This window comes from Leucoraja erinacea, chromosome 26, assembly GCF_028641065.1.
Source record: "Leucoraja erinacea ecotype New England chromosome 26, Leri_hhj_1, whole genome shotgun sequence".
Classification (NCBI taxonomy): Eukaryota; Metazoa; Chordata; class Chondrichthyes; order Rajiformes; family Rajidae; genus Leucoraja; species Leucoraja erinaceus.
In genome coordinates this window covers 17,910,483-17,936,941 of record NC_073402.1, presented here as the reverse complement: position 1 = coordinate 17,936,941, position 26,459 = coordinate 17,910,483, and the positions used below count along the sequence as shown (strand labels likewise).

Sequence of the window (26,459 nt, the reverse complement as noted above, 5' to 3'; positions counted from 1 at the left end):
ACTTGATGATGGAGTTCGCACTATGTCCGGCTACGCAGTCATGGGTACAGAGTGAGTACAGCAGGGGGGCTGAGCACGCAGCCTTGAGGTGCTCCCATGCTGATTCTTGGCGAGGATGGCACATTTCCACCAATACGGACAGCCTGTGGTCTGTGAATGAGGAAGTCGAGGATCCAATTGCAGAGGGATGCACAGAGACCCAAATCTGAGAGCTTGGTAACCAGCTTGGAGGGGATGATGGTATTAAATGCCGAGCTGTAGTCTTTTTTTATTTCAAAATAGACTTTATTGAGGTAATAAATATATACAATACATGAACCGTGCGAATAAATGTATCCGACATATTCGGAGGCAGTACAAATTGTTCAATACAGTCTATGTACATTGCTCACATTTCACAAATCTGTCTCCCACCCTTGCCACTCATGTGGCCCACTGGTGTGGGATCCCTTCCCTGACATACGAGTTTTTGTTGTCCAAGTGATCCAGAGTGGAGTGGAGAGCCAGTGAGATCGCATCCACCGTTGATCTGTTGTGGCGGTAAGCGAACTGCAGTGGGTCCAGGTTTTTGTCGAGGTAGGAGTTGATTTGCGCCATGATCAGCCACTCAAAGCACTTCATCACCACAGACTTCATCACCACAGACCACAAATGTTGCTACTGGTCGATAGTCATTGAGGCAATAATTAGAGGAATTAAGATATCTGAAAGGATAATAGGGTGAGGAGATGAAAAGGGGGAGGGGTAAATTCAATGAAGGATTAAAAAACTACTTTTAAATGAAAATCAAAAACAGCGGATGCTGGAATACTGAAACAAAAATGTGCTAGAAAATGCTAGAATTACTCAGTGAGTCAGGCAATATTTGTCAAATTGCAGAATTAACATTTCAAGTCAAAGACCTTTAATTTGCTACTTTTTAAAATGAAGCATTGCTTGCATGGAAACCTGTCTAGTAACAACAAACAGAGATCATTGGTAGATTGGATTGCAACTAGTTAGGACCCTGGCAACAAATGTATGACTAGCATCAACTTCACAAAGTAGGAAACCTCTGAATTGCTAATACTGTTTACTTTGCCTCTGCTTTTTAAAATTGATCAACCCTTTGCAATCCCAATAGTTAAGTGAATCTTTGAACATTTCTACTTTAGTAATGTTCAAAGATTCTAATTTAGTATCTGTCCTTTTAATTTTTGTAAATGTTTAACTCTATCCTCGTTTTTAGAAATAATTTAAAAACATTTAGCAATATAATTGGTATACGATTGTGAAACAAAATTAAAGATTGTCCTTTTTTAAAATATACTAAGGGCTTTTAAGGTATTGCCTGTTGGAGATAAATTCTCTAACACGAACACACACACTCTCATAGTGCTTTCGTAGACTAGAAGTTCTTGTCCAAGGGGTGTGATTATGAATTGCTTAAAGGCCTTGTCATCAGTTGTGAGTGATACAAGGATTTTAATGTGCAGAGGCTGCACAGTGTGTGAACAACTGTTTGGTATCCCAAGCTGTTGCATTTCTAATGAAGAGCAGATTTTGCACTGTTGAGTGAGCACATTGTGTTGAAGGGACGCACGGCCCCTGTCCCACCATTTGAATCTCCATAACAAAGTACGAGTTTAGCTGCCTCTGCCATGGAGAGGTGAAGTATGTGTGACCTCTATATCCAGGAGGTGAGAGGGAAAGGCAGCCTCACGGCACAAAAATGTAAAGGGAGACCATTTCTCCAATGGTGCCTTGTATTAATTTATTGTGTTTATTGAAAAGTTCTCATTGCTGCTCAGTCTCTGTAGGTTTGTTCATTTTTATTTACAACACAGATGTAAAAGTTATTTTTAAATTGTGACTCGGAGCACTGCTCATGACCGATCCTATCAGTAAAATTCACCAGTGGTTACCCATAACCCAGTCAGGAATTACTTTGTTCAAACTTTTGTACGAACAATGCTAGTTGAATTCATTTTGGGATATTTCAAGAGGCATTTGTTCCTTATTCCGACAGAGGGACAAAATATAAAACTTGCAACTCTTTATAAAGCAACATGGTGAGGGTTTTTCTAATAGGTAGATTGGTCGAGTTTCATTTTCACTTTGGCAAGAGTGTAAGTTTAGGTTCATACTTTTATCAGCTTTAACGTGACTGAGAAAAATGTTATATCTGGTTGAAGATGATTTCCTGGTACACAAAATGGCTGTTTAGCTAGTGTGAATTCTGTTTGCTCTATCTGAAACAGAAATGAGTCAATTAGTATTGCAGCAGTTATGCAAGTGATGATGGAAAGATAAATCTTTGAAAGCTGATTACATGTTGAAAATAGAGAAATCTACACTGTTTGTAAAGAGGAGAAGGTGAGGGTGGAGTCTGTGTTTTTCCAGTAGGAGCCTTGTAAATATACAGGGGTAAACTATTGTAGGTTATACACTGATTACCAGATACGGCAGAGTCCATCTTATCAGAATTCTGCTAATTTTTGATAACCATCTTCACTATCCACGATACCATCCACTTTAGTACCATCTGCAAACTTACTAATCATATTTTGTGTATTATCATCCAAATCGTTGATATAAACAGCACACAGCAATGGGCCCAGAATCTATCTCTGAGACACACCACTAGTCACATGTCTCTAGTCCGAAAAACTACCTTCCACCTTCACTCTCTGCTTCCTTCCATGAAGCCAATTCTCCCATGCGATCTAACCTTCCAGAGGAGATTAACGTGTGGAACCTTATCAAATGCCTCAGATGCCTCTTCATAAGTCTCAGTCAGATTTGTAAGGCACGATCTCCCACTTACAAAACCATGCTGACTATTCCTAATCAGTCCCTGTCTATCCAAATGCAAATATATTTTATTCCTCAGAATGCTCTCCGGTAACTTGCCTCCCACCCATGTTTGGCTCATTAGTTTATAGTTCCTAGATTTTCCTTGCTGTCCTTCTTAAATAGAGACCCAACATTAGCCACACTCTAGTCTAATCAGTCAGGGGTTCTGCAATTTCTTCTGTAGCTTCCCACAAGTGTCCTCTGATATATCTGATCTGGTTTGGGAGATTTATCTTCCTTCATGTGCAAAGTGAGAAATAGTTCATCCAGTTCACCTCCAATCTAGCCAAGCTGATGTACAAAGACAAAGCTTGCATTTGCAAGCAAGCAGAAATTCAGAGTTAAATTATCTTCCACTTGTTCATTGGCAGATGGGCCTTCAACTATTTACACAAGATCCTCTACCACCCTGTCCTCGCTGTACAATGGTGCCTACTAACAATAGAGGTTTACAAAGAAACCCTTCTACAAGAAAGGTTTCGGCCCAAAACGTTGCCTATTTCCTTTGCTCCATAGATGCTGCTGCACCCGCTGAGTTTCTCCAGCATTTTTGTGTAACCCTTCTACAATGTTTTGTTCAGTTTCTTGCACAGTGTACACTGCACAGAGGTACAGTGAAAAGCTTGTGTGCATTTCTTTCGCGTAATTTAGTTTTATCTAATTTAAGATCACTTTGATGGGTTTTGTGGTTGAAAAGTTTGTGTTGTTGGGCTCTGGTTTGCTGGATTATGAAGTTCTGTGTACTCTGCATTATTGTATCAAATCTTCAGAGTAGTTAGTGGTGGCAGCACAAATTACAATCAATACAAATTTGATACATGTTTTACTTTATTATGAACGTTGTTTCAAATCAACACCAGGAGGAACACAAAATGTGATGCAGAGCAGCATAACACATATAGTTATGATTTACCATTTAGATTTTCTGTTTTAATTGCAAATTGCTAGTTAACAAACCTTGTCTTCTGTTTAAAGACTGCTTGTCTACAGACCCTAAAGAATAACAAACTTTCTCTCACCCTTTCAGCAGCAGTTGGCCCTTATGTGCCACCTCTGCAGCAGGTGTTCCAGGCACCACGACGACCAGGAATAGGAACGATCGGCAAGCCAATTAAACTACTAGCCAACTACTTTGAAGTTGATATTCCGAAAATCGATGTTTACCATTATGAGGTGGATATAAAGCCAGACAAGTGTCCACGAAGAGTAAACAGGTACCCAATCAGTTCAGAGTAATTCTTCCAAGTAAATGCTGGTGGATCAAATCTTGAATTGTTATTGGCAAAGTAGATTACACTTGTTGATATCTTGCTGTTTGCTGTTCTCTGGTAACTCTGTACTATTATGTTCAGTGCAGATTTTCATGACATGACCCCAGAATATTTTTTTGCAACTTTTCTAATGAATCAAGTAAAATTGTTCCACGTAAAATAATACTCTAAAGGTACTCTAAAATCATTACAGATAGTTTGATTATCTAGATGTTTACAATTTAGTATGTAACAGTGTACACGGCTTTCCTAATATATGGGTACCTTAAAGCTCAGGATGAGTTTTCAGGGACAAGAGCGTTAATGGAATAAGATTATTCCTCTCTTATTGTGGCTGCTTTTCCTCCGTGGCTGAGCGATTTCCCTGGTAACAATCTTAACCAAGAGGGGAAGACAATAACTATCACATCCCAAAGGAACTGAGGGGAGAGACCATCGGATCTGGATGATCAGGACATAAAACCGGTGCTGCTAGCACCAGCACTGTCCTATTCACCACACACTGGTCAGGATGCAGCCAACTCTTTCACATTGAGCCATGGATATTTCTTGCTCCAAGGGTTTATGACGATATTTCTGATGCAAGTTTATGGCAACAAGGGCATGCGTTCTCACCAGGCTCCCGACACAGCAATGGGGAGGCAGGGATTCACACCAGGCTCTTGGCACACACAGTCTGATCCGAACAGATGTATTTTTGAAGTACAAACAGTTTGCACCTGTGAGAGTTCAAACACCATGGCCAAGGGCCACAACAAATCAATGCTCTGTGGAATAGTATAAAGAGATGTAATAGTACAGTTATATCAAAGATTTTGCACAAGATTTATTGCTGTTGGCCCCTTGCTTTGTATTTTGCAATCTCTCCTGATACAACTGGCCAGACAACTCTTTGATTAAAATTGGCTTTGAGCAATAGAGGATGGAAAAACATATTTGCCTTTATTTCAGTAAGTTGCTTACTAATTCAAATTAGCATGGACTGCAGTTATGACATGAGCATCAATATGTGCAAAATGTTTTGTTCCATATTCAGTGTAACCTTCAATCATACAAATGTGCTTGAAAATTGTAGAACTGCTGATGTTTATTCTGATCTATACACTTGTGATTTTATTGATGGCAACATGTTGCTTTATCACTTTCAGGAGATTTTTTAAATTACCATTGTCAACCCTTTTAAGACAAATCGTTTTAAGACAAATTCTATCGTGTGTTGTGTCCTTTATTTTTATTGTATGGCTGTATGGGAATTCCATTTCACTGTGCCATCTGGCACATGTGACGAATAAATGTATCTTGTATCTTGAATATTTGTCAAAAAATGAGGATGCTCTGGCGTTTAGATTTGTGAACCAGGGGAAAGTTGCATATTTTGGATGGAAATAAAAGTTTTGAGACTCGTTGGAGATGTACAGTGGACATAAAATTGTCCCTTTATATTGAAAATTCTTTCCTATCAGTGGGGGTACAAATACTGTGGTAATCTATTGGTGTTGAGATCATTGTCTTGTGCAGAAGATCTCCTTGTAATCTGTGTAAAATTAAACCTGTTAAATCAATCAGATCTGGCAAGTGCTAAGTTAGCCTGTAATGGTATTCCTCATAACAGCAGCTTGTTAAGGAGTGACTTTCATGTAGTGCCGCAAATCAAATCCCTATCAAGAGTCTTCAATTATACCCACAATAGTTGATAATGGAAGACACGACTAAATATTTCTAAAGGAGGAGAGTGGTAGAAAGACAAACTTTTTAAGGATGGGAATTCAAATTGAGCATGTAAGGTTTTAAACGCACAAATAGAACAGCAGATGCATAAAGGCCAGATTTAGAGAAGCTTGTGGTCTTAGAGAATTGTGTGATCAGATTTAAGAACTTTGATTTAAAATTAATTTGACAATTTAGTCCCAGGAACTTGAAAGTAGAAAGTTCAAATGCATATTTGTTTTTTTAAGTGATTTGTCATGTGTTGCAAGGAATTTTGCACTTTATTTGAATATTTTGTCTATGCTTGATGGGTGCATTTTTGAAGCTAACATTTACCAGATGAAAGTGGATGGGAGATTGCTGTTCTGCAATTGATGTTCCACTTTCTATTTTAATATTTTAAAAGATATGATAATCCAGCATAAGAACATTTCACAATCCATGAATTGTAGGCCCAAATCGCTGGTCTATCTTGCATTTAAAATGATCCAACCATCAGAATGATCCATATGTTCATTCTTGCAACTTAAAAAAGAAAAAGAAAAAAAAGAAAATCGCACCTTGCCAAATATGACTTCAGTTTATAAAACTAAAAATGGAGTAAAAGGTAATTAAAATAACACTGAATCTTGGTAAGGATTGCCTTCTCAATGCATTTGTTTTGCAGGGAAGTGGTGGAGTACATGGTTCAGCATTTCAAACCTCAGATCTTTGGAGACAGAAAGCCAGTGTATGATGGGAAAAAGAATATTTATACAGCAACACTACTACCAATTGGCCAGGATCGGGTATGCTGCATCTCATGTGGGGAAGGGAGTAAAGTCTTTTTTTCTTTTCATAGAATGGGGATAAAAACTTTTTTCGTTTAAAAGAAAATAAATTGTCAAAGTCAGTTTGTGTAGAACTGTGCAATGCATATCAGAAATTTCCAATTTTTAATCTAATGTATGTTGATCTAGGGATATTGCATTGGCATGTTGAATGTAGTTTCTTGTAAAAATCATCCTGGGTTAGCTCTGCTGTTACATATCCAAGCAGCGCTACTTAAAATATCTGTCTGAATTTTTGTGCTGCAGGTGGTGTTCTTTTGGGACTTTCCTGTTCAATTACCAAATTTGCCTCATTTGAAGTGGTTGATCAGTGGAGTGGTAGCTCAATTTTGTGCCTGCTGTTATTGTGTGCTCTTCAGCAGCAACAAATTGCAAGGAATATCACAGTGGAGCCTGCTATTTCTCACACCCACTGTTTGTGGCACGTCAAGCAATTGTGGAATTAATACTGCAGTGTGATTTAAGTGGAAACTGATTCTATTTCTTATAACTCAATAGATGCTGAAGGAAAGTGAAGGGCTGGTTTGTAACCCGACTGCAGCTTGTTGTATTCTACCTTAACATCACCTAAAAGCTCATCACGGGGAAACAAAACAAATTGGTGCTGGAACCTAGGATTTTCTTGATCAATGTAGCTCAGTACTACATAGCTTAATGTAACCCAATTAAAGCATTCTAGATAAGTATTTCATTCCATCAGTGGGACTTGCATTAACCGTTTCCTGATGTTGTCAGGGAGTATGCTGCAACGGGTTCTTTCCATCACTGCACTGTTGCCTCTGGAATCTCAAAGGATCTTGTGCTCTCATCCTTTTCATTACTGCCCTCACCAGTGGTATTGGAAAAACAAGAAAGATTACATATGTCGGCTCTGAACACCTGAACAAGTTTATCATGTTTATTTAAACTTCCCTAGAATGATTTTCTACTATAACAAATGCAGTTTCAGATTATAAGGTGACATATGTGATCACCTTATCCAACAATACAATTTCAAAAATTGTGTTTAATGGAATCAAATGACATTCTGTCAATGGTTTTTGTAAACATAACTGAGACAATTCTGGTAACAGTGACGTTTCTAATCTGATTTCCCCTTCTTCCATCCCAATAAATATGCTGTGCTGATTTTGTGTGCCTTTCATTGTTATACAAGTAATGCAAGTGCTCAGTTGTGGACTTTTTGTGAGAATATTGTCCATTTCATTTCATTTTATGGGTATTATATAATCAAAGCCAGTCATAGGGCTATTGACCCCAAATTGCGGTGATTATCATTCAAATTGGAGGCCAACTCGCACTTGACAGATAAAGAGATGCTAACTAGCCAGTGTGTTAGTGGTGCTTGGAGGTGATGTTCACGGAAGAGCCCAATGCATCAGTAGCAATTGTTTTCATGAATGGTTCTGTGCTTGCTTGGGCTAGAGTAGATGTCTCCTAACTCGCATGCGAGCCTCAACCTGGGCTCCTTGCTACTCTGAGGTCATTGCACTGACCATGATCCAGCTTCTCTGGATTCAGGGCTCCCTGTTGTCTAACGATTAGTAAAATTGGCAACGATTGCCTTGGATTGGTCGTTGATTTTTAGGTTGTATGCTGAAAAAAGCTTCAACGTGAAGGAGCTAACTTTTTACCATTTAATTTATTTGTTTTTGTTTCAATGTAAGGTTGATTTCGAGGTAACCATTCCTGGTGAAGGAAAAGATCGTATTTTTAAGGTTTCCATTAAATGGCTGGCAGTAGTGAGTTGGAGACAGTTGCATGAAGCCCTCGTCAGTGGTCGAATCCAAGTTCCATTAGACTCTGTTCAAGCACTGGATGTAGCAATGAGGCATCTGGCATCAATGAGGTAATCTGATGTGTGTTGGTATAAAATAAGGAGTGTATATATAATAGTCAAAATCTGAATATTTCATTTGTATTATATTAATTTCATATTCATTAAGGCATTATAGATAGTTAGTCATTTGTTCCCTATAGCATTAACTGTAAGTTTTGCAAATATTGAAGTTTATTTGATTACATAAATGATAAGTCAGTTGGGGAAACTATAGATTCCTCTTGGTCTTTGAATTTCTGACACTTTTATGGTTTGTCAATAATGTGCATTCACATTTTATGAAGCTGTGAAATCATAGGATGTACTTAGACATATTTGAGAACATGGTTTATTTGTACTTTTATCACTTTCTTGGGTATAATGTCTCAGTTGCACATCCTTGCCTTCATCTGCCTTGCTTATCAAGCCTCTTGCATTGAAATAAATGCAATTTCATCCGATTGTCTTTCCACATCCCCTGCTGTGCTATCCATTGAACTTGCTAATATTGATGTCTATATCCATTTCCAGCCTCCTACTTGCCTCCCTACTGTGTTGTCTCCCTGCCAATCTAATCTAAGCCCTTCCGAGTAGCCTTGCAAATCTGCCCACCATTATAATGGTTCCATTCCAGTTCAGGTGCAACCTATCCCTCTTGTATAAGTCACCCCTGCCCAGAAAACATTTAAATGGTCCAAACATGGAATCCCTGCCCCCTGCACCAATTCCTCAGCCACATATTCTTGTGTCCTATCTTCCTATTCTTACCCTCACCAGCATGTGGCACTGGAAGCAATCTGGAAATTACCCTTGAGGTCCTTCTTTTTAACTTTTTATCTAACTCCCTTTATTTATTCTGCAGGACCTCATCTCTTTTCCAACATTTTTTATTTGTGCTTTTGTAGTGGCTCCATGACATCCTGGACCTTGGCACCAGGGAGGTAACACATCATTTGTAGCCACAGAATCTCCTGTCTCTCCTCCTCCATATTGAGTCTCCTATCATGATAGTCTTGCCTGACCTCACCCTTTCTTGCTGTGATGGGACCATCTCACTATTAACCCTATCTACGATGCTCTAAGTCTCCTGGACGATCCCGAGGTCATCCAGTTGCACAAGTTCCCTCATGCAGTCAGTCAGGAACTGCAGCTCGACACACCACTCACAGGTATAGCCCTCAGGGACACTAGAAGATTTCCTGACTTCCCATATCCTGCAAGGGGAATAGACCATTGCCCTAACTGCCATCCTGATTGCAATTGAGTAAAGAAGAAAATGTTTTTAAAAAAAAATACTTTGCCTCATGTTACTGTCACCGTCAGCTCAGCTTGCCTGCCGAAGCATCACGAACCTATCAGCACTTACCCTCAAACACAGCACTTCATCTCAAAACATAGTGTTTCCCAAAACAGCCGCTCTATAATGGAAGCACTCTGCTATTTGCTTAGTAAACCAAAATCACTTCAATGAGCTTTCCATATTAGCTGCTGCAACGTAATTGTCCAGGGTCAATTATTTTGTTTTGACCAAGGTAACACTCTCCACTAGTTTATTTGATTTTGATACCGATATAACCTGGCGAGCTGATGTCAGCGGTTCTGATGGCAGTATTTAAGCATTCCTGTCAACATATTGAAGTAGTCAACAAGTAGGAATATCTTGCCTGGACTTTGACAAATATGTTGCCAGTCAGAAAGCTAAAGCTACTTTTTTCTCCATTTTCCCCATCAATGTGCCATACTTTGATAATACAATAATATTAACGAGACTGCTAATCCCATTCTTCAATTTCAGGTATACTCCTGTTGGTCGTTCTTTCTTTTCTCCACCTGAGGGTTACTATCACCCACTAGGCGGAGGCAGAGAAGTTTGGTTTGGTTTCCATCAATCTGTCAGACCTGCCATGTGGAAAATGATGTTGAACATCGATGGTAATGTGCCTTTCCTGTTGAAGACTTGCATTGATCTTTAACCAGTTACTATAGTTGATACTATTGTGTTTTCTTTTAAAGCTGCGCTAATTCTTTGGTTGTGCAATACGCAGGCTGTTGAACTATTTTCTGGCAATAGGTTTATTTTTGTGGGGTGATGGGAAATTGTCATCAAATGGCAGTACAGAAACTGAGCAAGTTCGACTTTGATATTTATTTTATATTCCTATCCATTTCTTTCAAACGTTTTTCTGTTCCTGTGAAATTGGTTCCTCTCTCGTATTGACACCAGGGTTATTTTTTTCTTTTAAAATAATTTGTCAGAAAGTTTGAGCAAAAAAAAAACAAAGTGCCAGAGAAATGAGAGAGCCAGGCAGCATTTGTGGAGCGAATGGATAGGTTTTGGGTCGAGACCTTTTTTTCAGACTGATGGAGGCCTGGGGGGAGGGGCAAGGGTGCAAACCCTGGCAAGTGAGTGATGGTTGTGAGGACATGCTGAGCAGATAGCTGGAGCAAGTGATAAATTCTATAGGTGAAGAGGAGACAAATTCTAGAGGTGATAAGGAAAGAAGAGAAGGAGTGGAATGTAAAGCCGAAAAGGGGATATGGTGGAAAGAGATGGGAGGGGAAAGATGGGGTTATAAAAGGGACATGTAGGACTCGGATGGGAGACGACTATGCAGAGGAGGGAATGGGAGCAGGATGATGAAGGTGGTAGGAACTGGGGTTGAGGAGGCAGGGGAAGGAAAGGGAGGTAGGGGGGAAGGAGGGCGAAGTATATTACTTGAAATTGGATGATTCCATGTTCATTTCATTGGGCTGCAGGAAACCCAAACGGAATATGAGGAGCTGTACTACTTTATAGTTTGTGTGCTTCAGTGATATCACGATGCAGGATTTCCGATGTACAGGTAGTTCTGCCATAATGCGATAGTTGTGTTCCTAAGAATGTTATTGTGTCATTGGGGCTAGAGAGCTTCAGATTTGTAATGACAGGTTTTTTTTTTCTGCAGGCCTTTTGGAAAATAATGGGATTTTTAATAGCTGTAAAAAAAGTTTATTTTTGTTACTGCTAAAAATACTAAAGGCTGTTTGTCACATTGTATAACAGGATAGTTGTACAAGTGTCAATAAAAGCGATTGCTTGCAAATTTCAATCGACAACTGCAGTGAAACTGACAGGCTGTGTTCATGAGAGACAATACAGTTTTATTCGTCACATTGCACATAATATCTGATTACTGTAGGGAGGTTATATAGAAATAGATTTTTTTCCTTGGACTTTTTTTCCCAAGACAGCTGTTTTGTTCTACTTGTCAATTTCCAAAGTAACCTTTAAGTGCTTTTGAAATAGTCCCCAACTATATGTAGAATTGGTGCATATCTTTATGGCTTATGGACACAGGTATGGCATTTCAATTTGAACAGTAAACCACCATTATTGGTGCTCCTGAACCCACACTTGACTGCAACATCTTCCAGAGGACCCAAGCTACCCAAGCTATTTGCTGCCTCGGGATCACAAGCCAACATAATCAAAGACTTGTCCCAGCCTGATCATTCCTTCTCCTCACCACTCCCATCGGGTCAATAGACAATAGACAATAGGTGCAGGAGTAGATACACAAAAATGCTGGAGAAACTCAGCGGGTGCAGCAGCATCTATGGAGTGAAGGAGATAGGCAACGTTTTGGGCTGAAACCCTTCTTCAACCCTTCGATTTTCCAGCATCTGCAGTTCCTTCTTAAACACAGGGGCAGGAGTAGGCCATTCGGCCCTTCGAGTCAGCACTGCCATTCACTGTGAACATGGCTGATCATCCACAATCAGCCTTCTCCCCATATCCCTTATCTTTAAGAGCTCTATCTAACTGTCTTGAAAGCATCCAGAGAATTGGCCTCCATTGCCTTCTGAGGCAGGGAATTCCACAGATTCACAACTCTCTGGGTAGAAACGTTTTTTCTCATTTCCGTTCTAAATGGCCAACCCCTTATTCTTAAATCGTGGCCCCTGGTTCTGGACTCCCTCAACATTAGGAACATGTTTCCTGCCTCTAGCATGTCCAATCCCTTAATAATCTTATATGTTTCAATAAAATCCCCTCAAATTTTTCTAAATTCCAGTGTATACATGCCCAGTCGCTCCATTTTTTCAACATATGACAGTCCCGCCATCCCGGGAATTAACCTCGTGAACCTACGTTGCATTCCCTCAATAGCAAGAATGTCCTTCCTCAAATTTGAAGATCACAACGGCACACAATACTCCAGGTGTGGTCTCACTATGGCCCTGTACAACAGCAGAAGGTCGAAAGTACATCAGCTTGATAGTGCACACCACCAGACTTAGAAACAGTTATTTCTCCTTTGTTAGCAAGCTTCTAAATGGTTCTTCCATAAGCTAGGATACTGTCTGATTTACCTCTACCCTTTGTGGTTATTGGGCATTGTCGCTGGAATTGGTGCACTGCAATGCTGGGAACTATATTCTGCACTCTGTATCCCTTTCCTCTACCTATTATACTTGAGTTCGGCTTGATTGTATTTATATATAGTATTATCTAATTTGGTTGGATAACATGTAAAAGAAAGCTTTACAGTGTACATTGGCACACAAGACATTAATAAACCTAAACCTCAATTAAATATAAATTTGTTTCTAAAAAGTTAAATCAAAAAATAAATAATTTAAACACTAATAGACATTTAAAAATAATTAACTTAATTGATTAAATCCTTTTTTTTTAAAAATGTAAATGGCCTAGAATTTGGTATTTCTCTGAGCTGGTCAGGTTCATCAAAATGAATGAAGTCATTGCCCATTCAGCTCTTTGCTTTCCCAGTATAACTGGAGGAACACAGCAGGATGTTGATGCTCTGCCTCTGGCATCCTTGAAGAATCCGCATTGGAGCTCAGTGTGGGATTTTCACTTGAGTGGTCCTCAAATCATTTTTGATTGTGAATCTGGCCATTCCTGCAAAAAAGATAGTAAGTCACTAGCATCTAACTTCCTGAAGTCCCTATGCCATAATAGCAATTCTTTGTATTAATTTCATGCTTTCTGTTAAATGTTCTAAAATACTTCATTGTTTTAATGGTCCTGTTGTGCTGCAAATTATGATATTTCTTTACGGTCTGGATATGATCATTGATATTGATCTTCACCAGTCACTATTAAATGTTGGATTTCCGTCTTGTGTTTTACATTGGATCAAGTATAGTAACTATAATAGTCCTTGACCATAGTTGTTTTTCTTTCAATTGTAGTGTCTGCAACAGCTTTCTACAAAGCCCAGCCAGTGATTGAGTTCATGTGTGAAGTCCTTGACATAAGGAATATTGATGAGCAGCCAAAGCCTCTTACAGATTCTCAGAGAGTCCGTTTTACAAAAGAAATTAAAGGTAGGTGTCCTGGCAGTTGTTCTTACCATTGTTTTTATATTTAGCGATGATGTAATACAGCAGCAAATTGGGGACTTGCAGCATATCCCTCGACATCAAAGATATTCATGAAGGTATGGGTTAGGAAAAATGCTCAGTTTATCTAGCAAACCCGCTACACTTATTTAGCAAATATTTTTAGTAACTGTTCATTAATGCAGTACTCCGTTACAACTTCACAATGTAGTAACATTTTAAAGCTTGTCCTTTTGTAATGTGAATTGGCAATTGCCAGTATTCTCTAAAAATTCAAATAAAAGTCCAAAATGTGTACGCTGGCTACTTTTATAATTGGCTACTGAAATTGACCCATGGTATAGTTAAATGGAAAATAATCAAAAGCAGAACATTTTTTAGAGAGAATAAATTGTCATGCCATTGGAGCATAATGTAAAGGGCAGTTGAATTGATGGAGTTTCTTTGCTGCAAGCTGGCATGGACTCAATGGACCAAATGTCTTGTGCAGGAAGGAACTGCAGATGCTGGTTTGATCCTCTCAGTCTGAAGACGGGTCTCGACATGAAACGTCACATATTCCTTTTCTCCAGACATGCTATCTGACCCGCTGAGTTACTCCAGCATTTTGTGTCTATCTTTGGACTAAATGTCTTTACAAGTATGTAATAAGCTGGAGAAACAAATAATCTGTTTTATTGAAATTGCTTGAGGGATCATGGTTAACCAAGCCATAAGTTTAGTTCAGAGATACAATGCGGAAACAGGCTCTTCGGCCCACCGGGTCCACACCGACCAGTGATCCCCACATATTAACACTATCCTACGCACACTAGGGACAATTTTTTTACATTTACCAAGCCAATTAACCTACGTACCTGTACGTCTTTGGAGTGTGGGAGTAAACCAAAGATCTCAGAGAAAACCCACACGGTCACGGGGAGAACATACAAACTGAATTTTAAAATATGTATGCATATTCTGAGGCGAATCTGTGCTGTTAATATTTGGACACTAAGTTCTTTGGTTCATTCTTTTGTGGGAATTTAGTAAGGATAAGCAGATAATCAGCCATGAAGCAACCAATGTGCATTTTGATGGGGGAATAATAATCATTGAAATTGCATTCCAACATTTGTCTTTATTCAGTGGACAAAGCACAACAGATCTGCTTTTTCTGTAAAACAGCATTCCAGCCATACCACAAAACCATTCATACACTGGAGAGAGAAAAAAACAGCTGCCAGTAGTTTTTTTGTAGAAAGCACAAACATTGTAACATAAATATTCAAATTGGAGAGCAGATTCCTTCGTGGATTTCCTGTTAGCAGGTAGCCTCCTGATAATCACTGAATAACAAAAGATTTTGCAGGCTTGTTGAGAGCTGTTAATGTCTTGTTATTTTGTAATTGCGCATTCTTCTATTACCTGCCCCCCCCCTTCCCTGTTTCAAGAAAACACTTACTGATCCCCCTTTTATGTTAAGATACCCTTGCTGCAATGATATTTGCTGCTAAATCTGCTCTGTATATTTCGAGCAAAGTTGACAATGGGAAACTGCAAAGCATTTGTTAAACTAATGACATCAAATATCCCTTTCTTTTGGGCATGCAAACACATTAGGAAAAGTGTTCCAGTGATGAAATGAATGATAGCCTGAAAATCAAAGGAAAAGGCTCTTGAAGTTGCCAGAAAAAGCACTGAACCTGAAGATCAGGAATGCTTCAGAATTCAAAAAAAGGGAACCATGAAATTGTAATGGTAAATAGAATATGTGAGAAAGTCTGCAACAGTCAGTCATAGCTTTATATGTGATAAGTAATATTGTGCCACAAGTAATATAACATCAGACAATAACCAACTTCAAAGAAACAAAGTCACCCTGCTAAAGCTTCCATTATCAAATTTGGTAATTGATCAGCAATTTAACTACACCAGCTTGAAAAGTACTGCGGATGCAAGAGCTGATTACAGCTTGGGTGTTCTTGGGTAAGTGGCTCAGCACAAAACTTAACATCTAGAAAGCACAACTCATTATTGCAATGGAATACTCTACTATTTGTCTGGTTCAAGTGGATATGATAGTTTTATGGTTAAGTTAATGGCTTGAACCAATGATCCTGTGATGTGAATTCAAATTCCAATAAATCAGGAATTTGATTAATGTCGTTAATTAAATGAATTAGGAATTCTAAAGTAGTATTTGTATTAATGATTATTAAACAACTGGATTATTTAAATATAAAAAATCAGAACATTCAATTCTGGAGAAACTTTAATGGGCAAATAAGGTTCCAAAACTCAAGGAACTTAATGCCATCCACCAAACCTAATCCACCAACCTAGCCGCTCACTTCCTCATTCGCAGGTGTGCTTTGGCTATTATGTATGTCATATCAAGCGCTCTGGGATTATTTGCCAAACTACTTCAATGGCATTGCCCAAACCTTTGACTCTCCCACTTTGGCACGGTTAGGCTGGGTAAATCTACCAACTGTAAATTCACTTTCAAGCCACATAAAGTCAGGACTTGGAAATACACGGCATTCACCTGTTGTTCGGTGTAAATGCTGAAAAACTCTGGGTTAGCATATCATGAGCATTTGAATTTGGCTACACTGGGCCTGTACTCGCTGCAGTTTAGAAGAATGTGGGGGGGAACCTCATTGAAACTTACCGAATAGTGAAAAGCCTGGATAGAGTGAATGTGGAGAGGATGTTTCTACTAGTGGGAGTGTCTAAGACCAGAGGCCATAGTCTCAGAAAAAAAGGACTTACCTTTAGAAAGAAGATGAGGAGGAATTTCTTTAGTCAGATGGTGGTGAATCTGTGGAATTCATTACCACAGACGACTGTGGAGGCCAAGTCAATGGATATTTTTAAGACTGAGATTGACAGATTCTTGATTAGTAAGGGTGTCGGGGGTTATGGGGCAAAGGGAGGAGAATAGAGTTGAGAGGGAAAGATAAACCAGCCATGATTGAATGGCAGAGTAGGCTTGATGGGCCGTATGGCCTTATTCTGCTCCAAGAACTTATGAACTACTAATAATAATGGGAATACAAGAATGATGTATTAGTTCAAGATAGTGTTCACCAGCCCCCACCTTCTGAATGATAAATATGGTTGATAATTAATTATGGCCATGCTAACAACACTTTTGACCATTTGCCATGGACACAACCTATGCACTTCCCACAAACATCCCTGGATGGTATTCAGAAGTACTGGCTGATAATTTCTACATTCAATGTGACCTTGCACAATATAAACCAAAACATCAGTATTGGATCATTGGAGTCAGTGATTCGCTTCCCTAACCAATTGAGCTGTTCGGGAATATCCAATGTTCCAATTCGTGATCTTTCTCTTCTGGTCTCTCCAGGTTTAAAAGTGGAGGTTACTCACTGTGGACAGATGAAGAGGAAATATCGAGTGTGTAATGTTACACGTCGGCCTGCCAGTCACCAAACGTACGTTACCTCCGATTAATGTGATAAAATTTAAATAATTTGTGTGCTGGTTTGTGTAAATAATATTGAGATTTTCTGTTAGATTTCAGGTCAGGTCATTGATTCCAGAATTACAGGTCACCAATGGGTGCTCATGTAGGATTAATTGTAGATTGTATACAATTAGGAATTTGAAGAACTGAGTGAGATTAGACTGACCATTTAGTATACCCTGAAACAATAATATGTGGATTTGCAATCATATATCCAAACTATAATCAAAAGAATGAAGTATATGCATCAGGTGTGTGCATAAAACAAAGGTTCAATTGGATGATAATTGATGATATGGATTTTGGATGATTTCAGGAAATTGTAGAATAATTAGAAGATGTAACAGAAACAGAAATACATTTGGGAAGAGTAAAAAGTGGAAAGAAATAGAAAAAAAATCTAAAATACAGTAGTCATGTAATGCGAGGATGGATTACAATGACCATCAGTCATGTTTTCACGAGCAGATTATGGCAAAGCATTGCTGAGGGATTATTAAATGACAACAAGAATGTTGAGATTATTATGGATTAATTTTGCAACTCAAAAACTCAGGTTAGCTAATTTCTAGATGAGTTAAGCAAAATAATATTAAAACAAGAACAGGCTTTTTGGCTCTTCGAGCCTCATCCATTCACCAAAAATATACGAGCAGAGGAGGAATAGATGTTTTTGTCCATTCAGGTTTCCTCTGCCATTTAGTATGATCATAGCTGATCATCCAAATTCAGCACACTGACCTTTGCCTTCTCCGCATATCTCATGATCCTTTTTACACTCTTCCTGATTTTCCCCTTTTTTTTCTTCTTTTTTAAAAATTAGAAGTACGATAAGAAATTACAATACTACGCCACACATATATCTTAATACATTTTTTGTACCGCTTCATTTTTTGAGCTTTAAGAAAAAGATAGAAGTAAAGAAAGTAAAGAAAGTGCGCAAGAGTCGTGAAGGTGCAGGAGAGTGCTGAGAAAAGAAAGCCCCTTAGAAAAGAAGTTAGAGAAGGAAGTAAAGAAAAAAAGAAGACACTAGAAAAGAAGGAAAAAGAAAGGAGAAACAATCGCTCTATTATAACATTAAACTCCGCAGAAAGGGGACTACCAACCAAGTCTGTTTTTGTTGTTTTTTTAGTTTTTTTTCTTTTTTTTACCCCCCGTTGCCAGATCCTGGTACCTTTTATTTATTTATTTATATGTTTATTTATTTGTTTATTTATTTATTTATTTTTTAGATTACTATTGCACCTTATGCTTGTAATAGTTCCAAAAACGTAGACCACGTCTTTTGGAAGTGGTCCGGTTTGCCTGCTAAGAGGAATCTCACCTCTTCCAGATGTAGTGTTTCAAACATATTTGGTATCCACATTTTTATTGTTGGTGTAGGCGCATTTTTCCAGAATTTAAGTATGAGCTTTTTTCCCATTATTAGCCCGTAATTGAGTAAATTCTTCTGAAACACGTTTAGTTCAGGGTTACCTTCCGATATTCCAAAAATGATCCATTTTGGTTTTGGTATCAGTTTTATTTTAATTAATTTTGTAAAGATGTCAAATATTTCATTCCAGAATTTTGGTATTTTTATACAAAAAACAAAAGAATGCGCTATGGTAGCTTGACACAGACATTTATCACAGATGGGTGAGGCATTAGGGAAGAGTTTATTTATTTTAGTTTTTGAATAATATAGTCTATGTAATGTTTTGAATTGAATGAGAGTATGTCGTACGTTGATCAAACATTTATGCACCTGTAATAAGTGATTATCCCAGCTCTCTTTTGAAATTTTTATAGCTAATTTTTGTTCCCAGTCTCTTCTAATTCCATCAGTTGTGGGTATTTCTATATTTAAGATGATGTTATATAAGTACGATATTAGATTCGCTGATTCCGCCTTTGTCTTCATTGCTTCATCCAGTAAGTCTGTAGGCATATTATGATAGTCTTTTGTGTATTTTTTCAGATAATCACGAATTTGAAGATATTTAAAATATTGTAATTTCCCCTTGATTATATCTTTTGGATTCAACTACGTGTGGTAGAGACTTTCACAGGTTTACCACTCTTTGGATGAGGAATTTCTCTTCATCTCGGTCCAAATCTTTACTTTTATGTCATGACCATACACACGAGGGTTAATCAGACAGTGCAGATGAAAGCTGTGGAGGAATATACTAGGTTACACAGAAAAGCTGGAGAAACTCAGCGGGTGCAGCAGCATCTATGGAGCGAAGGAAATAGGCAACGTTTCGGGCCGAAACCCTTCTTCAGACTGATCAGGGGTGGGGGTGGGTGGGGACAAGAAAGGGAAAAGGAGGAGTAGCCGGAAGGCTGGAGGGTGGGAGGAGACAGCAGGGGAGCTGAGGAAGGGGAGGAGACAGCAAGGACTAACAGAATTGGGAGAAGTCGATGTTCATGCCCCCGGGGTGCAGACTCCCCAAACGGAATATGAGGTGCTGTTCCTCCAATTTCCGGTGCTGCTCGCTGTGGCCATGGAGGAGGAATATACTATATTTACCAATGGTATGAAGCCAATCTTGTAAATTTGCATATCAATAGATAGTAAGTCAGTATATGACGAGGGTCCAGTATCTCTTGATCAAAGTGTCGTAGACCGGACAGAAATGAGTGATCGTGAAAAATTTGAAGCTATATATTCAAATTGACTGGGGAGGCTTAATTGTTGAGTATATTTAAGGCAGAGATTGGATTTGTTTTTAATGTGTTTGGGCAGGTAGGGTTCTCTGAGATAAAATATCAGACATGATTTTGAATAGCAAAGCAAATACGTGACTGAATAAATGCCTTCTGCTTCTTGTGTATTTGGCTGAACAGGCCTGTGCTGATGTTTATTCTACACACGCCTCCTCCTTCTCCTCTTTCTTCTCCGGGTAATTCTATCAGCCTGCGCTTTGATTCCTTTCCCCCTCATTACAAAAATCAAATGCATCCAATCATCTTGATTAGCATCTGCAGTATCCTGCGTTTCCATTCACCTTAATTGCCTGACATGACAAATTATTTACTCTTGCCACTGGAAGGCAAACAAGTTTATTTTAAATTATTTTCAGATTTATATGTGATAAATTATTAATATGGAAATGGTTGCAGTGAAATTGCTGAGCATGGCAGTAACATGAAGCACGTTGCTGTATGGTGAAATGGAGATAAGTTATATTTAGAGTTTATACTTGCAAAGTGGAACACCTTAGGGCAACGAACCAAGCACTGGAGGATTCCATTATGGATGCAACATGAATGAAGATAACAGCAAAGAGTACAAGAAAGAAGCATTAATGCAGAAGTCAATAATTATGGAGTGCAAGTCTGGAAGCTTATTTCAACGTCCAATAAAATATACAGGTTGCACACCTTTGGGTTCTGCCTGAATGGGGGATGGGGAAACCACAAAGCAAGTGAAATTAAGGGTTAGGTTGATGGGAGTCCAACACAATTAGCTTTAACCTTGTTAAATTAAGGAATAGAAACTTATAGAAACTTACAACATTCTTAAGGGGTTGGACAGGCTAGATGCAGGAGGATTGTTCCCGATGTTGGGGAAGTCCAGGACAAGGGGTCACAGCTTAAGGATAGGGGGGAAATCCTTTAAGACCGAGATGAGAAAAACATTTTTCACACAGAGAGTGGTGAATCTCTGGAACTCTCTGCCACAGAAGGTAGTTGAGTCCAGTTCATTGGCTATATTTAAGAGGGAGTTGTGGCCCTTGTGGCTAAAGGGATCAGGGGGTATGGAGTGAAGGCAGGTACAGGATACTGAGTTGGATGATCAGCCATGATCATATTGAATGGCGGTGCAGGCTTGAAGGGCCGAATGGCCTACTCCTGCACCGATTTTCTATGTATCTGTGTATCTAAGGAAAGCCTACATGTTTATATATTTGTCAATGTGTAAAATAACAAACTGATTTTTTTTTTTGCTAGGTTCCCACTGCAGTTGGAAAGTGGACAGACTGTGGAATGCACAGTAGCGCAATATTTCAAACAGAAATACAACCTGCAGCTGAAATACCCACATCTACCCTGTCTACAGGTGGGACAGGAGCAGAAGCACACTTACCTACCTCTTGAGGTGAGAGATTATTGCAATGTGGCTTTTCTTTAATTCACCTCCTGGCTTCTCTTACTTTCTAAATAGCTTAACTTACTTAACTTCTTTATTAGCCTCAATATGGATGTCACAATGCCCTGTTATTGATCTTTCTCCCTAGCTATTCTGATATTTTGCATAGCTTTGAAAATAGAACAGTACAGCGTAGGAACGGGACGTTCGGCCCAGTGAACATGATGCCCAGTTGAACTCTCGATGATCCTTATTTCATTGGTTGCATTGCTGTGAAGGATGACTTATGCAGAGTTGTAATGACTTCTCTTTTGAAGGTCTGCAACATAGTACCTGGGCAGCGATGTATCAAGAAACTCACAGACAATCAGACATCAACAATGATCAAAGCAACCGCACGGTCAGCGCCAGACAGGCAGGAAGAGATTAGTCGATTGGTGAGTGACAGAAAACCATAGCATTTAATTTTTGTTGAGCAATTCGTATGCAACTTGCATTCAGATAATCAATAGGCCTCAGATCTGGCAGAAGATTCATATTCTACCAAGCAGCAGTGATTTCCACCCTCCTATATGTTCTCTCCAGAAATCTTACAAATTGACCAGAAGAATAAGTGAACTGACATTAGTATTCTCTCCCAGGTCAACATGCCCAGCATTTAAATCCTAATTACTCTCAGTCAGCTATTTTAGGCTGGTACACTACGTATGTGGCCAACACCAGACTCCGAAAGAAGGCACTCTGTCCAAGCTGTATTGTGGAATGGGATTAACTGTGCAGGTAGAGGAAGATTTAAGGGTTACCGTGACATTCTTGAAAAAATGCATGTTCCTCACTGAATCTTAGCAACCATTGGCCCATGACCACTTGAAATTGGAGAAAGAACATTCAAAGTGATATTGAGAGCATTTAGCCCATGCATCTGGGGCACATGAAAGCCCTGCAAAAGAGCTAAGATATCATACCTCACAAACTATGCACTTGCTCATAACAGCAGCCACTACCTTCTCCAACTTCCCACGTTGGCCTCATTAGTCAGCTTAGTATCCACAAAAACAGAGAAGAAAATCATCCTTGATCCCGAGGGAATGTGTAAGAAAACCTAGCTCGCATCCTTACCTGTCTAGCTTCAAGCCAACATTCTAGTCTGGCTTACTGTGGTTCTCACCAGCTTCATTGGTGGGAAACATTTTGGCATCATGCCTGAAGATTCTATAAGTCCTTTATTTTGCTGCTGATAGATCATCTTACTGAAGGAAAAGAGAAAAAAAAGTATAACGATGTTGATGGCAAACTGTCAAGCCATGAACATGTATAGTGATTTATATTTTTTACATGCAGATGAAGAATGCCAGCTACAACCTTGATCCTTATATTCAGGAATTTGGGATAAAGGTGAAAGATGACATGACTGAAGTTACAGGCAGAGTCTTGCCTGCACCGATTTTACAATATGGAGGCAGGGTAAGTTCATGATTTTTTCAGTTTATTTAGTTTAGTTTAGAGATACAGCGCCCTTCGGCCCACTGAGTCCATACTGACCAGCGATCCCCGCACATTAACACCATCCTGCACACACTAGGGATGATTTACATTTATACAAAGCCAATTAACCTACATACCTGTGCGTCTTTGGAGTGTGGGAGGAAACCGAAGATCTCGGGGGGGAAAAAAACCCACGGGGAGAACGTACAAACTTCGTACAGACAGCACCCTTAGCCAGGAACTGGGTCTCCGGCACTGCAAGCGCTGTAATGCCCCTGTCCCACTTAGGAAACCTGAACGGAAACCTCTGGAGACTTTGCGTCCCACCCAAGGTTTCAGTGCGGTTGCCGGAGGTTCCTGGCGGTTTTTGTCAGTCTAACTACCTGCTTCCACTACCTGCAACTTCTGGCAACAACCTGCAACCTCCGGGAACCGCACAGAAACCTTGGGTGGGGCGCAAAGTCTCCAGAGGTTTCCGTTCAGGTTTCCTAAGTGGGACAGGGGCATAAGGCTGCGACTCTACCATTGTGCAACCATGCCGCCTTCACAGAAGGTGATTCGTCAACCACCCATTGTTGGCTTCACATAAGGTAGCAAAGAGAGCAGCACATTAAAACATTGAAGGTCTATGCATATTAAAGATTATTTGAGGTGCAATATTAAATTATAGTACAGAGTAGTTAAGTAGTATTTGGATCTATGACCAGAATCCTTGTTTACTACTACGACAGCATCTCTTCACCATAGTCACTTACAAGATGCAACAACGTTGAGAGTGAGTTTTTACATAAAAATCATTAAGCATGGCATTTTAAGTAGCAAAAAGAGGAATCTTGCAGGGGCTGAAAATCTGGAACAGAAAAAGGAAACACTGGCAACATTGTCCTAATGGAAAGAAAAGAAAGGACACTGTGAATATGAACTTTTCCTTAGAACTGGAGTACTTGAGGCTCAATTCTGAGGAAGAGTCGATATCCAAAGTGTTGCATCTGTTTTCCACAAATACACTCTCCTCTGACTGGTTACAGCTATTTGTTTGAGAGATGGCAAAGAGAATGAACCCATTTTCTTGCTCTTCACAGTGCCCCTGTTGTGTTTTTATGACTGTTGACAAATTAATTTCCCTCCTGGGATAAATAAAGTTCTATCGTATCGTAAAATGTGTGCACATCTCCTCGCTTGCATGTGCGTATGGATGTAGATCCATATGTCATTGCAATCTTGCGCAGCATTCTGCTTGCTTTCTTACGATGAACTGTCATTAAATAAATGAAAAATAGTCAAATGATGAAAATATTCAGAGAAAAGGAGGTAATGTTTCAATAAACGTATCAACCCGAGACATCAGCTGTTTGTAACTTTGGGTGTTGCTTGATCTGGTTCATGTTTTCAGCTTTTTTCTGATTTTTGACTGTCTTTCACCTGCAATACTTGATCGAAAACAGAATTGCAAGTCTCCATAGCATCAGAGAATTCATGAGAGGAAATAATTCTTCATTTTCCTGATTCTATTTACAATACCTCCCTGTACTTTCCTGTTTTTAGAGGTGAAAAATTCCCAACCATTACACTATGCCAAAATGAGAAATTAAAAATATTAAATAAGATTCATGAAATACCTCCTGAGAAATGAACCTTCTGTCTTTTTTGAAAAATCTGAGCTAGTGGGTGACTCGTACTTCAAGAACCTGAATTACAAAATGTTGGTACTTGATTTGGCATCTCAACTTAGGCTTTGCTCTATCCTATTTCAAAATTTCCCCTGCTACATCGTTTCACTTCTATTATTTTCATTTTGCCACATGCCTCCTAAATTTCTCTTTTGTTCTCTTCTTTTATACTTCTTGTTTTCTCATCCTTGCTGTCCATTCCATTTACTCCTTATGATATTTTTTAAATTGCTATGGTTGATGATGCATCTCGAGGTCCGGTAACATGGATTGGAATTGCTTCAAAGTTCAGATCAGTTTAGTTTATTGTCACATGTACTGAGATACAATGATACGCTTTTGTTGCATCCTAACCAGTCAGCAGAAAGACAATACATGATTGCAATTGATCCAATTGATCCAGTCTGTTCGGTCTCTGTCTGGTACTGTCCCAATGTTTGTAAAATTGAATTGTGTCATCATTCTGACTCTTCTACGATTTGCTGAATAGAATTCTCCCTACTGGCTACTTTGGGCACTTGCCTCTGGGTAATCTGGCATTTGCCTTTGAGTATCATGGATGCTCTGTGGTAATGATATTGGTTTATTGTCACGTGTACTGAAAAGGCCTTTGTTTGTGTGCTATCCAGTGTAATTAGGTCATATTATACACGAGCACAAACAAGCCATGCACATGTACAATAGGTAGTGCAAAGAGAACAACATGTAATGCTACATTTTATTGGTTGACTGCTGAATGAATATTCACTCTATTGCACTTTGAAACTCATTTGTAACTAAGAAGAAGCCATTTTTGGTAACTTTTCCCTGTTGAATTACATCTGATGTCAACTTAAGACCAAGCTGACCAGCCCTGTTTCACTTTAATAAATTAGGAAAAAAAAATCAAAGATTTCATTATTACAGATGCACAACCTTTTATCCGAAAGCCTTGGGACCAGACACTTTTCGTAATTCAGAATTTTTCGGCTTTCAGAATGGAAGAGTTTTAGCGTAGATTTTAACGGCTGGCTCAGTGGTAGAGTGCTCGGCTCATATCCGCAAGATTGCGAGTTTGCGCCTAGATCCTGGCAGTTACTCGATCGCGAGTTTGAGTCTTCAATGTCGTTTTTTCTTGCAGAATAGGAGAGAATAGGGAGGGTTAGGCTGGGATCATTCTCTGCGAGGTGATCTTAGTGCGGGAGACAAGTGTAGGAGAGGTGTACTGACTGTGTGGGCAGAACTTTGGAACTGATTGCTCACCATTCTCAAAAGCCGCTGTGTCACCCTGTCCCTCCAACTCCAGAGGAATCCGCTCCCCGATGGGCCACTATGGCGACGTGGCAGTTCGCCCACAGCCCGAGCTGCGCCACCCCAAGAACAAGACGTACCTTGCACACCATCAGCTTCTGCCCCTACAAGCCTCTGGAGTTGGAGCGGGGCTGGGCTGGAGTTGCTGATCTGGGATCTCCGTGCTTGCAGTGGGCCTGGGGGTCGGTGTCCCGATGAGGGGGTGCAGCTCGGGCTGTGGGCGAACTGCCACTTGTCGCCGTAGCGGCCCATCGGGAAGCGGCTTCTGGTGGTCCTGACGTCTCTCAGCTCCTGTCCAGGGGGACGGCCGGAGACGTCAGGACCAACAGGAACCCGCTCCCCGATGCGCCACTACAGCTACAAGTGGCAGTTCGCCCACAGCCCGAGCTGCACCCCCTCATCCGCAACCCGGGTTCCTCTGGAGTTGGAGCAGGGCTGGGCTAGAGTTGCTGCTGGCTGTGAGTCTCTGGGATCTCCGTGCTTGCAGTCGGTGTCCCGTTGGTCCTGACGTCTCCGGCCACCCCCCTGGACTGAAGCTGAGACTGGGAACTGTACAGCCCTTGCCCCCTCCCTCTGCAACTGCAAACAACCCCACAGTTCCCAGTCTCAGCTCCTGTACAGGGGGGTGGCCGGAGACTTCA

General features: G+C 39.8%; 1 protein-coding gene across 5 annotated transcripts in view; it reads left to right on the top strand.

The window, feature by feature from the left end:
* LOC129709724 (protein argonaute-1) overlaps nt 1–26,459 on the top strand; it is a 72,472-nt gene that overhangs the window by 19,531 nt on the left and 26,482 nt on the right. For 3 of the 5 annotated variants that reach the window (XM_055656261.1, XM_055656256.1, XM_055656258.1), the window contains 9 exons: nt 3,863–4,049; nt 6,481–6,601; nt 8,311–8,492; nt 10,258–10,394; nt 13,662–13,796; nt 17,176–17,263; nt 21,235–21,382; nt 21,691–21,810; nt 22,715–22,837. In XM_055656261.1, the coding sequence (XP_055512236.1) occupies nt 3,863–4,049; nt 6,481–6,601; nt 8,311–8,492; nt 10,258–10,394; nt 13,662–13,796; nt 17,176–17,263; nt 21,235–21,382; nt 21,691–21,810; nt 22,715–22,837 (1,241 nt within the window). The remainder of the gene's footprint in view (nt 1–3,862; nt 4,050–6,480; nt 6,602–8,310; nt 8,493–10,257; nt 10,395–13,661; nt 13,797–17,175; nt 17,264–21,234; nt 21,383–21,690; nt 21,811–22,714; nt 22,838–26,459) is intronic. The other 2 variants (XM_055656257.1, XM_055656259.1) reach the window with 1 other exon arrangement.